At 38.4% G+C, this 16,342-nt stretch overlaps 2 protein-coding genes across 2 annotated transcripts in view; both read right to left on the bottom strand.

Moving 5' to 3' along the window:
• The window catches only part of LOC125844026 (putative disease resistance protein At3g14460), a 78,488-nt gene that overhangs the window by 59,480 nt on the left and 2,666 nt on the right, over positions 1 to 16,342 (bottom strand). The window lies entirely within an intron of this gene.
• LOC125844027 (putative disease resistance RPP13-like protein 1) lies at positions 9,677 to 14,781 on the bottom strand. Its single transcript, XM_049523257.1, has 4 exons — positions 11,007 to 14,781; positions 10,803 to 10,859; positions 10,512 to 10,673; positions 9,677 to 10,277 (listed from the first exon to the last, which is right to left on the bottom strand). Exon 1 carries the CDS (start codon positions 14,777 to 14,779, stop codon positions 11,036 to 11,038), a length of 3,744 nt encoding a protein of 1,247 aa, XP_049379214.1. The 5' UTR covers positions 14,780 to 14,781; the 3' UTR covers positions 9,677 to 10,277; positions 10,512 to 10,673; positions 10,803 to 10,859; positions 11,007 to 11,035.

Genomic DNA, 16,342 nt, shown 5'->3' with positions numbered 1-16,342 from the left:
CATATTCGAACTGCCGAGAGGGCTATTCATATTTAAATTGCCAAGAGGGCCCCTCATATTCAAACCGCCGAGAGGACCATTGCATATTCAAACTGCCGAGAGGGCCATTCATATTTAAATTGCCAAAAGGGTCATTGCTTATTAAATTGCTAAGAGGGCCATTCATATTCAAATGCCAAGAGGGCCATTCATATTCAAACCGCCGAAAGGACCATTCATATTCAAATTGTCGAGAAGGCCATTGCATATTCAAACTGCCGAGAGGGTCATCATATTTAAATGTCGAGAGGGACATCGTATTTAGCCGCCAAGAGGGCCATTCTTATTCAAATTGCCGAGAGGGCCATTCATATTTAAATTGCCAAAAGGGCCATTGCATATTAAATTGTCGAGAGGGCCATTCATATTCAAATGCCAAGAGGGTCATTCATATTCAAACCGCCGAGAGGGCCATTTATATTCAAACCACCGAGAGGGTCATTCATATTCAAATTGCCGAGAGGGCCATTGCATATTCAAACTGCCGAGAGTGCCATCATATTTAGATGCCGAGAGGGACATCGTATTTAGCCGCCAAGAGGGCCATTCATATTCAAACTGTCGAGAGGGCCATTCATATTCAAATTTCCGAGAGGGCCATTGCATATTCAAGCCGCCGAGAAGGCCATTGCATATTCAAACTGCCGAAAGGGCCATCATATTTAGACCGCCAAGAGGGCCATCATATTCAACCATCAAGAAAACCATCAACATATTATGGTTTAATCACACACATTAGTCTCTTCTTGGTCGATTATCGCTGTAAAAAGATCAACCTAACCTTACTGCCCAATTATTCTTATTGCATATAAGCTCAATACCAAAGTTTATAGTTCAAATCATTGACTATATTCACTTGATTCATAAGAATGAAATAAATTTCCTCTTTTTTTTCTAAACCCATGTTTCTCAACTTCCCAATTCTCAATCTTATAGTCATGGAAGATACAAATTCAACCTTTAGACTAAGTTAAGAAACTTACCTTCTTCTCGTTCTTCTTCTTCTTCCACCTCTCTCTTTAGTTTGAGAGCTAAGGCTTTCAATTTAAATTTATGTTTCTCCTTCGTTCGTTCGCTCACTAGAACAAGAAGAGTCCCCTTTTTTTTCTTTTGATCCCTGAAGTTGCAGCGTTGCTGCTGCTTCTGTTAGGGCTTTCAGCCTCTTTTTTTTTTTAATTTAAATTTCTGATCCTTTTTTTTAAAAATGAGAGCTAAATGACAATTATGCCCTTATTTTAATATAGGGTATTACATTCTCCCCACCTTAAGAAATTCGGTCCCCGAATTTAAAGTAAGTGTATACCTGTAGACTGAAACAAGAGAGGATACTTGTCTCGCATATCCTTTTCCAACTCCCAAGTAGCTTCTTCAGTGGTATGGTTCCTCTATAAGACCTTCACGGACACAATATCTTTTGACCTTAACCTTCTTACTTGTTTGTCCACAATAGCCACAGGTTCCTCTTCATACGTTAAGTTCTCATCAATTGGTATAGTCGGTGCTTCAAGTACATGAGAGGAGTCTGAGATATACTTCCTCAACATAGAAACATGGAATACTGGATGGATGAAAGACATATTGGGAGGCGGTGCCAAACGATACGCCACTCCTCCTACCCGGTCAAGTATCTCATATGGTCCTATATATCGCGGACTCAATTTACCTCTTTTGCCGAACCGCATCACACCTTTCATAGGAGAAACTCGTAGCAAAACTTTGTCCCCAACCGTGAACCCTAGATCTCTTCTTCTCTTATCCGCATAAGACTTCTGTCTGCTTTGAGCTGTGAGCAATCTCTGCCTAATCAACTGGACCTTATCCATGACTTCTTGTACTAAGTCTGGTCCCAACACATTGGTCTCTCCAACTTCAAACCAACCTATAGGAGACCGACATTGCCTTCCATACAAGGCTTCATATAGAGCCATCTGAATGCTGGACTGAAAGCTATTGTTGTAGGCAAATTCAGCTAAAGGCAAGTAAGCATCCCAACTACCTCCAAAATCAAGAATGAAAGCTCTCAACATATCCTCTAAGATTTGAATAGTACGCTCAGACTGCCCATCTGTCTGTGGATGGAATGCAGTACTAAGGTCTACTCGAGTACCCAAGGCTTCTTGAAAGGATCTCCAAAAGCGTGAAGTGAACTGTGACCCTCTATCAGATATGATGGATATTGGCACTCCGTGAAGTCGAACAATTTCATTCATAAATATTTGGGCATATTTCACTCCACCATATGTAGCCTTTACCGGTAAGAAGTGTGCTGATTTTGGTAATCGGTCTACAATTACCCATACAGAGTCATAACCTCTGAGAGTTCGGGGTAGACCAACCACAAAATCCATAGTGACTCTTTCCCATTTCCACTCTGGAATTTGGATCTCTTGTAATAATCATGCAGGTCGTTGATGCTCTGCTTTAACCTGTTGACAAGTCAAACAACTAGAAACAAAATTAGCAATATCTTTCTTCATACCTTCCCACCAATACAACTGCTTCAGATCATGATACATCTTAGTGGAACCAGGGTGCATAGTATACCTAGAGTTGTGAGCTTCTTCAAGAATAACTCGTCTTAACCCACCTATGTTTGGTACACACAACCGGTTACCTAGTCGAAGCATACCAGCACCATCAACCATCATCTGCTCACTTTTACCAGTTGTGACCTCATATCGATATCTGCAAAGTTGTTCATACTCATATTGAGTAGTTTTAATGCGCTCTACTAATGAAGATTTAGCTTGCACACAAGCTAGCAATATCTCTGAATTTCCCACACTAAATCTAATACCTGCGCCTTCAAGTTTCTGGACATCCTTTGCCAACTGCCTCCTTTCAGGAACTATATGTGTTAAACTGCCCATAGATTTTCTACTCAATGCATCAGCCACAACATTAGCTTTTCCAGGGTGATACAAAATAACACAATCATAATCCTTGAGTAGCTCCATCCATCGTCGTTGTCGAAGATTCAGGTCTCTCTGCTGAAAGATATACTTTAAGCTCTTGTGATCAGTATATATCTCGCAAGTTTCACCGTATAGATAATGCCTCCAAATTTTAAGAGCAAATATCACTGCAGCCATCTCCAAATCATGAGTAGGATAGTTTTGCTCGTGCCTCTTCAGCTGTCTCGAAGCATAGGCAATAACACGACCATTTTGCATCAGAACACATCGTAACCCAACTCTCGAAGCATCACAAAATACCGTAAAACCTCCAGAACCTGATGGTAAGGACAATATAGGTGCTGTTGTCAAACACATTTTAAGTTTCTGGAAGCTTTGCTCACATTCTTCTGTCCACTGAAATTTAGCATTTTTCTGTGTCGACTTAGTCAATGGAGATGCTATATTGGAGAAATCCTTCACAAAACGCCTGTAGTAATTTGCCAAACCCAAAAAGCTTCAAATTTCTGTAGGCGAAGTAGGTCTGGGCCATTTTTGCACAGCTTCTGTCTTTTTGGAATCCACCTTGATCCCATCTTTGGACACCACATGCCCCAAAAATGCTACTGAGTCTAGCCAAAATTCACACTTTGAGAACTTAGCATAAAGCTTATGTTCTCGCAAAGTCTGTAACACTGTCTTTAAATGACTCTCATGTTCTTCCTGGCTACGAGAGTATACCAAGATATCATCAATAAAAACTATCACAAACCTGTCTAGAAACGGCCGGAACACTATTCATTAAATCCATGAATACAGCCGGCGCATTGGTTAATCCAAAAGGCATCACAACGAACTCATAGTGTCCATATCGAGTTCTAAATGCTGTTTTGGAAACATCTTCCTCCCTGATTCTGAGTTGATGATAACCAGACCGAAGATCAATCTTTGAAAAGTGGACAGCCCCCTGTAATTGATCAAATAGGTCTTCTATACGAGGTAAATGATACTTATTGCGTATCGTTACCTTGTTCAACTGTCTGTAGTCGATGCACATTCTTAGAGACCCATCTTTCTTCTTTACGAACAATATTGGTGCGCCCCATGGAGATATACTTGGTCGGATAAAACTCTTATCGAGTAAGTCTTGCAACTACTGTTTTAGTTCCTTCAGTTCTGCTGGTGCCATACGGTATGGGGGTATGGATATTGGCAATGTATCAGGAGCCAAATCAATACCGAAGTCTATCTCTCGTATAAGAGGTAATCCTGGCAAATCCTCAGGAAATACATCAGAAAATTCATTCACCATGGATATCTTCTCCAAGCTAAGTGTTCCTTCTGTTGTATCCCTTACCATAGCTAAGAGACCCATATAACCTTTCTGTAGTAACCTTCGAGCCTTTATAAGGGATATGATTTTTCCAACCTCAGGGACTTGACCCCCTTTTAATGCAAATGTAGGCTCATCAGGTATTTCAAATTTAACTATCTTTGCATGACAATCAGCAGTAGCATAGCAAGGAGATAACCAATCCATGCCCATCAACACATCAAAATCAATCATATCAAGTACAATTAGGTTAGCTAGAGTATCCCTACCCTCAACTCTTATCTGACAATCACGATACTCATATTTAACTAACAAGGAATCCCCCACAGGAGTTGAAATAAGAAAAGGATGATTCAACATCTCTGGTTGTCTATCAAATCTCAAAGCAAAGTATGAGGACACATAGGAGTGGGTAGATCCTGGATCAATCAAAGCATGTGCATCAAAGGAACAAACTGAAAGAATACCTGTAACCACCGCATTTGAGGCCTCAACATCTTGTTTAGTAAGTGCAAAAACTCTTGACTGACTTCTACCGGCATTCCCTTGTCCATGATTTCCAGTGAAATAATCTCCAACACCTCTACTTCTATTTCCTGTACCTGTATTACCTGAACCATTATGAGTGGTCTGAACAGGTGCAGCTATCTGAGCAGAAGTCTGTGTGGGGTTTCTCGGAGGTAGAGGGCAATCTATAATGCGATGCCCCAACTGACCACACCGAAAGCACCCTCCAGTGATAACACGACACTGGCCTACATGTGATTTACCACAAGTCTGGCAGGAGGGAGCAGTGGCATACATTTGTCCAGAATTGCGATGTCCCTGTGCTGATAAAACTGTATCTATCCCTGTCTGAGAGCCCTGCTGTTGTCTTCCCTGATTCTTTGTTCTGTGATTTGCACCCAAGTCGCCGCTGTAAGATCCCCCTATCTTGGCCTTCTTACGTACATCATAGGTTGCACGCTCCTCTCGACCCTTATCTTCAATCTTTCTAGCTAGATCAACTGCTTCTGAATAGGTCATGGTACTCATATTTGGGGCTAGGGCATTGAATAAACGACTAACCAACCCATGCACGAACCTCTGAACTCTATCTGCTTCAGTAGGTACCAACAAAGGAGCATATCTAGCGAGCTTACAAAATTTGGCGTTATAAGTTGCCACATCCATATCTGGAGTCTGTACTAACCTCTCAAACTGTGTTGCATACTTCTGCCTCTGACTGTTAGGAAGGAAATTATCCATGAACAACTTAGTGAATTCATCCCACTTCAGTGGTGCTGCCCCAGCAGGTCGACCTAGCAATACAATTTCATACCAAGTGCTAGCCATGTCCTCTAGTTTGTATGCTGCTAGCTCCACTGGTCTCTCGCTAGAACATCCTAGAGCCCGGAGGGCCTTAAATGTCCCATCCAAGAAGCTTTGAGGATCCGCTGAACTATCAGAACCTGTGAATTTTGGTGATTTCAATTTCAAGAATTCCTGCAAGGATACCTCTTTATTCCCAAAAGTATAAGTCCGTGCAGGTGTCTGAAGTGGTGCATGTGTCTGAGTAGCAACAACACTATGCTGACCATCCCTCTCCTGTCTATCCATTCTATTGACTAAACTCTCTATGGCTTTTTGCATGGAGGCAAGTACCCCAGCAGTAGCATTCTCCTGCGATGTCGGAGGTGGACTAGCGCTCCTTTCCGGAGTGACCTCCCTTGAAGTCCTAATAGTGGTGTTGCGGTTCCCTGTGGTAGCATTACGAACCTCTCCTTGACCAGTTCTGCGGGCTCTGTCCCTTCCCCAAGTTGAGGAAGTTGGCTGCCTAGCCGAAGTGACATTAGGCACCTCAGAAACACCTGTTGTAGCTCTGCCATTAGAAAATCGGGTTCAAGCCATCTGGTTAACAGAACGAATAATGTTAGATTAATCTAGTTGGCCCTAAACGTTACACACATAAGCAGGAATGAGAAAGAAAAACAAGACACATCCTATCACGTCCTCGCAGAATCACGATTATAGAAATGGCTGGCAACATAACCATAATTGAGATTCTACTACTAACGTGTGGTCCATAGGTCATAAGAATAAATGACTCTGATACCAACTTTGTCACGACCCAATTAAGGATCATGACCGGCGCTAAGGNCTAACGTGTGCTCCATAGGTCATAAGAATAAATGACTCTGATACCAACTTTGTCACGACCCAATTAAGGATCATGACCGGCGCTAAGGGGGAGAATCCCAAAGCAAGCCTCACCAGAATTCTACAGAAAATCAGGCAGAGTTTCCTTTGTTTTTAAGCCTATCCTGGATTTTTCCTGTCTCAGAATTTCACAACACAACTAATAGCAACTATAAACCACCATTTAATATCCATCAAGGATCAAATTGTCACGAAATAAAAACCAATTCATCTCCAAATTACGGAAAAAAAATCTCCAAACTAGTCACTTGACTATAATTCGAAGGACTAATCTTGACTCAAATCAAAAGAATGACAAATGGAGCAATTCTAAGAGTTTTTAAAAGAAACTAAATAAACATATCAAATCAATAGTTCTCTTGCCACGCAAAGCAATGCGGGGCTCACCAGATGCTACTAACTCACACGCTAGTTAATGGAATCCTCTTCAATACCACTTGAATTCTCTGTAAAAACAAATAGCGAGGAGTGAGACGCTAGCTCAGTGAGTAATATTACTTAACCACAACCATTTTAATGAGGGACAAGTCAGAAAGCATGCTAGTGTAATAGTCATGATGATGAAACAATGCTCTTTCAGAAACAATAACAATATTCAACCTTAGGTGCCTCATATAAGCAAAATCAATGTAAATACATAATAGCAAACTCAGAAAAAGAATATTTTCATATCAAATCTTATAGCTGGGAGGTTTCCAAGGATGAATCTTGTAATCAGTGTGGTCTTCTCCTTAAAAAGTAACCAATAACAGTGAACTCCTCATAAAGGAGTTAGTTATTCATATCAGTAGATCCCTACTCGAGGGATATCAGTAACAGTATACTAGTTCTACCTTCCCACTAGCAAGGGCTTTATCAGAAATCAGAACTACAAGGTGCACCAGGTCTAACGAACCCGCCGTTAGCTACGGGATTCATCAAGGTCTACTCCCATTTATATTTTTCTTGTAATAAGTAAAAACAATTCAAAATTGAACAGACCATTTAAATCTTATCAAATCATATCATTTCAAAGTTTAACAATCACCTGTCAAAATACTATTTCTCAAATAAGTATAAAACCTTTTCAATATCAGTAATCATATCTTATAAGAATGAGATCATCTCAAATAATCTTTTCAGTATCATATCCAGTAAAAGACTTGTCCCACATGCAAGTTCAAAACATTCGATAACACATTTACTTTATAAACCATGTGAAAGTCATGCAAGTTATAAAACATCAATTGTGGTAAGATTACTACTCACAGTACTTGTGTTGAGTTACCAAGCTTGCCACTCAATTACTCCGTACGAATTCCTTTGGTCAATCTATAATCACATTCATAATAATTTCGTTTTAACTCCTTCATTTAGGTAATTCATACTACATTAAAAAAAAAACCAGCCCTAGAGGTTTCATGACTGATTCGAAATCTGCCCAATCACTTAATTAGTGCTTTAATCACACACATTAGTCTCTTCTTGGTCGATTCTCGCTGTAAAAAGATCAACCTAACCTTACTGCCCAATTACTCTTATTGCATATAAGCTCAATACCAAAGTTTATAGTTCAAATCATTGACTATATTCACTTGGTTCATAAGAATGAAATAAATTTCCTCTTTTTCTTCTAAACCCATGTTTCTCAACTTCCCAATTCCCAATCTTATAGTCATGGAAGATACAAATTCAACCTTTAGACTAAGTTAAGAAACTTACCTTCTTCTCGTTCTTCTTCTTCTTCCACCTCTCTCTTTAGTTTGAGAGCTAAGGCTTTCAATTTAAATTTATGTTTCTCCTTCGTTCGTTCGCTCACTAGAACAAGAAGAGTCCCCCCTTTTTTTTTTCTTTTGATCCCTGAAGTTGCAGCGTTGCTGCTGCTTCTGTTAGGGCTTTCAGCCTCTTTTTTTTTTTAAATTTAAATTTCTGATCCTTTTTTTTTTAAATGAGAGCTAAATGACAATTATGCCCTTATTTTAATATAGGGTATTACAGTTTAATTCCTTCTCGAGGGACCAACAATGGTTTTTTCCACTTTTTCCTCTTACTGTCTCAAACCCCAAACCTCGTGGTTTGAGATGGAGGATCCCTCCATTATGCTTAATCTCTCTGGTTTAGTCACAAAAAGTAGATTGACATTTTCTTCCTTCATTCTATTAAACTCTTCACCGTCTGGGCTGCCAAACTGATCTTGTCGAGCCAGATTGCCATACACTTTAAATGATATCTTACCACTATCACAGAGACTTAGTCGCTGCAACTACATATCTGCATATCATAAGGAGTAAAACATATATTTTTATGCTTATCAAATTCTAGATGACAAGGTTAATAATCATTTCTAAAATTTAGATTCTCTATGGAGCATTAATATAAAGCTATTTATATCCTGAAAAGAAAATTAAACGTCACTAACAGCAAAGTATCCAAAACTTGGGTTGAAATGGGTGTTGGGATGAATTCTTCTACTCTGTTAATGTTCTTTGTATAGTGGGTGTCATCGGAATTGAAGGCGTGAAGATAGAAATGGGTTCCAGAGAATTTTGAAACCGCCAGTTTCTCTGTTTCGCGGACTGATGACTGAGTGCAAACTATTACTACAAAATAAGCATCTTGGTAACTAAAACACGAGTAAATCATTATTTTGTTATCTAACCTTGAAGTCATCCCAAGCATGATATACTTTCTTGACTTTCCTCTAGCTTTGAGGTGTTACTCGAGGTTGAGTAATGGACATAATTTGAAGGAAACTTCATACTCTACAAAGTTCTATGAATATCAAAACCAAAAAACTGTTGTAATATTCTGAATCTTTGAATATCAAAACCAAAAAAACTGATGTAATAATGCACTCGCATTAAACTTGAAATCGATGTGGTACAAAGTCACATTCAAACTCATTTTCAATTTGTTTAAACAAACTTGATACTGAAGTTGCATTTCTTGCACCCTTAATCTCTGTAGAAGAATTTATGAATTGCTATTGTGATGAATCTCCAAAGGCGATAAACATCCAACTGACATATATCAAGCAATCAACTTTCTGGAGAAAATTATCTCAATTCCAACGCGTACTAGATTTCTTTTACAATGTTTGAATGCAAATATAAAGAGAAGTAACCAAAAAGATTTAACAAAGCAATAGAATTCAGAAACAAGAAAAGAGAAGTAACCAAAAATCAAAATATACTAAGGAAATAGAATAGCTTACATCTATCTATTGAAGCACCACTCGTTTTGGTCAGTAGCTATGGTTTGAGCAATAGACTCTCCACAAACTTAAAAAGAAGCGACCTTAGACCCAAGTGAAACGTTTTGAAGTCGTGCGACTATAGGACATGAAGTTTCAACAATACAAGCTACTACAGTTTACATCCATAGTCTTGATGTTCAATTTAACATAAGAATAAACACCACTTAAAAATTCAACAACTTTCCCTTCTCGACTTGAGCAAAGGAACCTTACAAAAGAATCTCACTTCCCAAATCATTGTTGAGCCTTGCTAATGTTACAAAACTTTTCTAAAACTTTCAGTTTTTTTCTTCCATTAATAGGTACTCACTGGCATATTGCTTACCGCCTTGCCACTGAAGACACCTCCAGCCCTTCTTGTCATCACACGGATATTATGCCTGGGAACACCAAGTCAATGAGCAATCACACTATGTGTATACTCGGGAAACTGAGTTGAAGTGTAAACAACTATGGTCTTGTCCTCATCCGGCCTTTGGGTATATTAGAGCTGGATGTTCCATTTGCAGCAAGTCATGCTTCATCTCAAGGAAGCCACATTAGAGAGCTGTACGACTTGAAAATCACAACTTCCTTGCTAAAAGCAATCAAAACAAAAGTTTAGAACTCTTGGCCAATTAGAGAGATAGTTGTACATGAATGATTCATCTACACAAGTGATGAAATATTATGGTTTTATTTGACTACAGAAAGTGATTACTGCAAGTGAAGAAGTCTAAAATTCAATATATCTCACCAGCAATTTTTTTTTTTTTTTTTTTTTTTTTGAACTTGGTAAAGCAATTTTTTATATTTTACAAATTAAAAATACCTGCATCTTTCAGCTTTTTCTTGTAGATTGGCATTTTGTTCCTTCATTCTACTACACTCGTCATTGTCTGGGACGTCAAATTGACATACGCTTTAAATGATATCTCACCACTATGAAAGATACTTCATCTCGATCTGCATATCATGAGGAGTAAAACATATCCTGACAAAGAAAAATATTTGCTAAGTGATATCCAATAATCATTAATAAAACCTGAATAGTGCTGATTCTTTTAGGTGTCAAATTTATTGGGAGGCAAACATTTGTATTTTTGATAGATAGGAAACAAACCTTGTGCATCGTACACCTTTGAATTCGATAGCGTACATGTGCATAACTCTAAACTCACTGTAAAGGGAAAGAACAAGTGTACATGAATTGATTACATATTCATGGTAAATAGACAGTCTATACTGCTCAACAAGATTTTTAAAAATGAAAATCAGAGGGGAGTAAATAAAAATAGAAAGCTTCTGAGGAAAAAGAAAAACTTACATTTGTGAGAGCACCATTCATTTTAATCATTAAAGGCATTCCTCATCGATCTCTATGGTGGAGATATGAGCAATTTCTGGCCAGTATTCACCCTCGTCAAATTTTAGAAGTGATTTGAGGAATGGGCAGTTGGAAATAGATAGTTTAGAGAGGGGAGAAGGCATCCCTTTTACTGATTTGAGATTAGGGCAATCATCGATGATCAGCTGAGAGAGGGAGGAGGGCAGGGAAAGAGACTGGAGTTGATGGCAGGAGGAGATGACTAGACTTTGAAGTGAAGTGAGGTACCGAAAACCTTCTGTCGGTAGTGAATGGAGTTGATGTTGATCATTTAAATGGAGCTGAGAAAGAGATGAGGGAAGCCCTTCTTCCACCATTGACTGAATTTGAGGTATATCAGCAATGCATAGATATTCAAGAGATGAGAGGCTTTTGAGAAGTTGGCTGCTTAATGTTTTCATATTGGATACCTCAAGCCTTTGAATAGAGGAAGGCAACTCCCAATTCTTACCGGCAAGAATCTCTTCGTCACTCCCATCATGATTGATCCATAACTCTCTGAGACAAGAGAGTCTCTGTAAACGCCATTCCTTTCGTCCATTCACTAGTTTCTTGCAATTACGGATCTCAAGCTTTTGTAAATTGAAAGGCAATCCTCCTTCTGGAAAGAACTCTATTTCTGGACAATAAGACAGATGTAGTTCCTTAAGAGAAGGAAGGAGTTCCGGCATATGTTCTGGCAACCACTTCAGCTTCGAACATCGGATAATACGCAAATGTGTCATCTGAGTCCCCCCACAGGCCCCTGAAAGTTTTTCAAGATTCTTACAATTCCAAATACTGAGACTATCAGTAGCAGTAGGAATAAAAAACTTAGTAAGGTTCTGGGAACTAAATACATCCAATTTGCGTGCTCTTGGGACCAACTCAGGTGATATATCATCTATAAAAGTGTCAAATCCACACAGTGTCAATTTCTCGAGAAACATGTTACAAGAACTGCTAGAAATCATATCACCAACTGGTGCCTCCAATTTCAATTTCTGGCAGCGAAATATGCCTATTTCCTTCAAGGTATTCGGAAGAATGCTAAAAGGAAAGGAGGTAAGAGAGTTACAATCACCAATATATAATCCCTTAATCTGCTTCATTCCCTCAAGTTGGGATCCAAACAGTTCACTGTCATCAAAAACAGGAGAATCATCAACATCAAATATTTGTAAATTTGAAAGTTTGATAGGTGTCTCCAAATTGAGTACAGGACATCTTGAAATTATCAATTCTGTTAGAGAAGAAAGATTTTCAGGCAACTTCCCAATCAACTTCGGACAATTTTGAATTGAAAGCTTCTCAAGTGCAGGGAACTCTCCATTTCCTAGTACGTGCCATTGCTTCCACTCCGGCATATCTTCAAATTCAAGCTTCTCAAGAGAATTAAAAGGCTTTTTGAAGGACCAACTACCAAAGAACTCTTCAGTGACCTCTGTTATTCCGTGCATCTCTCTAATGGAGAGGAATTTCAAAGAACGGAGTTGCCCTAGTGCTGGCAAGGAATCGCAGTCCTTGCAGTAGCAAAGAGACAATTTCTCCAGCTTATAAAACAAAGGATCAGCTAGCCAATTTGGAAATTTTGTCCCTCTATATCCGGTGATTTCGACTTCTTTTATGTTTGTGTGTGGGCATAGCTCATCAAGTATGTCTCTTTCAGTTTGTGAATTGTGGGCAACACTACTTCCACTCCACTCCAATGATAATTTTTCAACATGATTCTTCTCCCTCATCTTTGCCTTCAAAGCTTCCCTTCTATCAACCACATTTTGCAACTCTAGAATTGATAGAGATCCATACAAGTTATGCAGTTCACCCAAATCTTCCATCCTCAAACCACCGCAACCACTTAGAAGAAACTTCGCTCCCACTAGCACATCGAGACTTTTCAACTTGCTCAGATGGAGCGGCATCTTCAAGAGACAAGTGTTGCAAATGTTGAGGTGACGCAAGTTGATCAACTTCTCCATTTGCAGCGGTAGATCTTCAAGATCATCACAAGATGATAGGAGAAATGTCTCTAAGTTATACAGCACACAAATGGAATCTGGCAACCTTTTAATCTTTGTCCAAGAAATATCCAAAAATCTCAGGAACTTTAATTTGATAAACAAGTCATTTGGCAACTCAACAATCTCATAGCATGACAATGATAATGCCCTTAAGGATGTTAGACTTGGCAATAGGTTATGCAATACCCTCTTGCTTAGCTTAATTTGGTCACGGAGCTGGATATTGATTGGAAGAAATGACTTCATCTTCTCTGATTTAAAGAGGGATTTTAATTTCTCAAAGTCACCACCTTCTCCCATTGAATAGGACATGTGCCGACAATTTTCCAACATATGAGATCCTCTGTTCTCTTCCAACCTTATACAAAGATTTGAAGAAGCATTTCGGGCCAAATCATTGATAAGGTCATGCATTAAGAATCCCTCAGGTTTCCATTCAGACTCTGGGACCTTTTCAAACAGTGATCTTAATCTCAACTCGAGAAAGTATTCGTTACCTGAATGAAACTGTTGTACAAGACCATTAGCAATCCACAGGTGAATAACTTGGTCTTTGCAAAATTGATAACCTTTGGGATATATTGCACAATAAGCAAAACAATGCTTCAAATGTGCAGGAAGATCATTGTAGACCAACTTCAGCGCTGGTTCTATACCATGCAAACAACATTGGTCCCATATTTCACTTCTTAAAATGTTTTTCCACTCATTCACCTCTGATTTGTGGCGTAACATACAAGCAAGTGTCTTTAGAGCTAAAGGCAACCCTTTGCACTTGTCTACAATTTTTCTTCCAACCTTTTCAAATTCTGGATATTCCTTGGGATCCCTGTTTTTTAGTGAATATCGTTCGAATAAGGCCCAAGAGTCGTCACTAGACAGAGTTCCCACGGTGATTGCCCAATGACCCATCATCTGAGCAACACTCTCCTTACGTGAAGTTACAATGATCTTACTTCCCATATCTCCTTGTACAAAAACATTTTTCAAGTCATCCCACTCATTATAGTTAACATTCCGCACATCATCAAGGACAACAAGAAACTTCCTTCCCAACAGGCCTTCCTTCAATTTGAGCTCTAGCTGTTTAAGATTGTCAACATCCTTTGAGTCAAATGAGACAATTTCGTGAAGTATCCCTTTTGTTATTCTGAAAGCATCATATGCCTCAGAAACATAATACCAAGCTTTCAAATCAAAATGGTCCTTCACCTTCTCATCATTGTAAACCACATTAACAAGTGTTGTCTTAGCCAGATTTTTTCCAATCAAATCTTCTATATCATTCTGCCTTACTAAATGCTCCTTTAAGCCAAGGAAACGAATTTGCTCTTGCAAATCCTTCAATGTTTTAATAGTGTCTTCCAACTTGTCCTTTATGTTAAGAAAGAAATCATCACTTACTTGCTGGTTGCTTGTTTCTGCAAGATTTTGATGCTGACCTTCCACCTTAAGCCTCAAAGCTTCATAATTGACTTGTTCCATTAAGTTTTCCGCAGTGTCCACAGCATCTACAAGCTCATTAAGCCACTGGCTCACAAATTGATCTGATGCCTGCGTATTCTCTGCATCACTTAGCACAGCTTGAAAACAAAGCAAAGTCGTTCTCAGCTTCTTCAAGAGATGAACATCATTCGTATTCTTCTGAAACATCTCTAGAACATTCAAAGCTGAAGAGATAAATGCACCACCAACTGCTAAGCCAAACTCCATTTTTGAAAACTGCAAAGCAAAACACAAAATGATTTTAAGAAATTTGAGAAGATGAATGTTTGTATCTTCAATTACTAACAACTTTACTTTACCTGTTGAATGCTAAGAGTAAATTTGCAAACAGGAATGATCACTAATCTCTCTCTCTCTTTTGCTAGTAAATTTGCAAACAAGAAGTTGTAATTGGTACAACTATGTTTGCTAGTAATTGAGGGTAGTTGGGGGACGTTGTAGAAAATGGGGACCATTTAGACACCAAAGTCTTGTATCATTTAAACATCAATACAAGGTTCAATTGTGCTATTTTGACATTTTTGGCTAATTCAGCCAAATACGTTAAAGTGTGCAACACACTCGCGGATAACATCTCAATATTTGAATTGCACAAAACTACTTTCCTGGGGTGTTTGACAATTAATGAGTCTTGTTTTAAGGCTTGTTTCTGATAAAACATTAAAGATTATGCTTTCTTCAGGGTGATTGATCTCCGACTACTACGATCGTTGGGAGCTGGATACCTTCTTGAATTATGTTAAGGTGGTGGAGCTTGTCTATACAGTCAAGAAGTGGACGAATTCTATCATTGAAAGATGCAACAATGGAAGGATGAACAAATGGATACATTGAGGATGAACAAATACGTGCGAGAATGATCAAATATATCCCTACATAAATGTTGAATTGAATTTTTCACTTTTGTTAGAAGAAAAAGAGTATATGTGAGTCACTTGTGTAGCAATAGAGGTATATGTGAGCCACTTTTTTTAACGAGAGCCATATAAACTTTATATCACAAGTTAAAGAAGTATATCATACCTTTTTCTCTTGAAAAAAAATAATACCATATGGCAGTTGTATTATATACTTTATTTGATACTATTTTTATAGATAATAAATCTAGGCGTTAACGATACAAAATATTAACACAGCCTCAAAATCAAATAAAGGGTGTGTTTGGTATGAAGCCAATTTTCTCATGTTTTGTGAGGTAAAATATTTTGAAAAATGTTTTTCAAATCAACTCATTTTCCTCAAATTTAAGGAAAATGACTTCACTTCAAAAATTAAAGAAAGCATTTTCCAAAACTCTCCTCCAACTTCAAATTACAATTTTTTTTTGTTGGAAAAATAAATCTAAAGCTTATTTTAAAAAATATATATTTTGTAACTATAATTTTTTTTTTTACCTCACCCTCACCCCATACCCCCACCCCCAAAAAATTTAAGTTTGTTTTTAAAAAATATTTCCAATTTTTATTTTCACCCCACCCCTACCCTCAACCACCCCCCAGCCCCCAAAAAAAATTAAAAAATTAAAGTTTGTTTTTTAAAAAAATATTTTCAAATTCTTATTTTTAATCCCACCCACGACCCCCCCCCCCTCTCCCGGCCAGCCCCCCACCCCCACCACCCAAAAAAAAATTTAAGTTTGTTTTAAAAAATATTTCCAATTTCAAATTTTATTTTCACCGCATCCCCTCACCCCTACCCTCGATCCCCCCAGCAGCTCCCCCCCACCCCCCAAAAAAATTTAAAAACTAAAGTTTGTTTTTTTTATTTTTC

Source organism: Solanum stenotomum, chromosome 11 (assembly GCF_019186545.1).
Source record: "Solanum stenotomum isolate F172 chromosome 11, ASM1918654v1, whole genome shotgun sequence".
NCBI classification, from domain to species: domain Eukaryota; kingdom Viridiplantae; phylum Streptophyta; class Magnoliopsida; order Solanales; family Solanaceae; genus Solanum; species Solanum stenotomum.
This window is presented reverse-complemented; position numbering and strand designations above follow the sequence as displayed.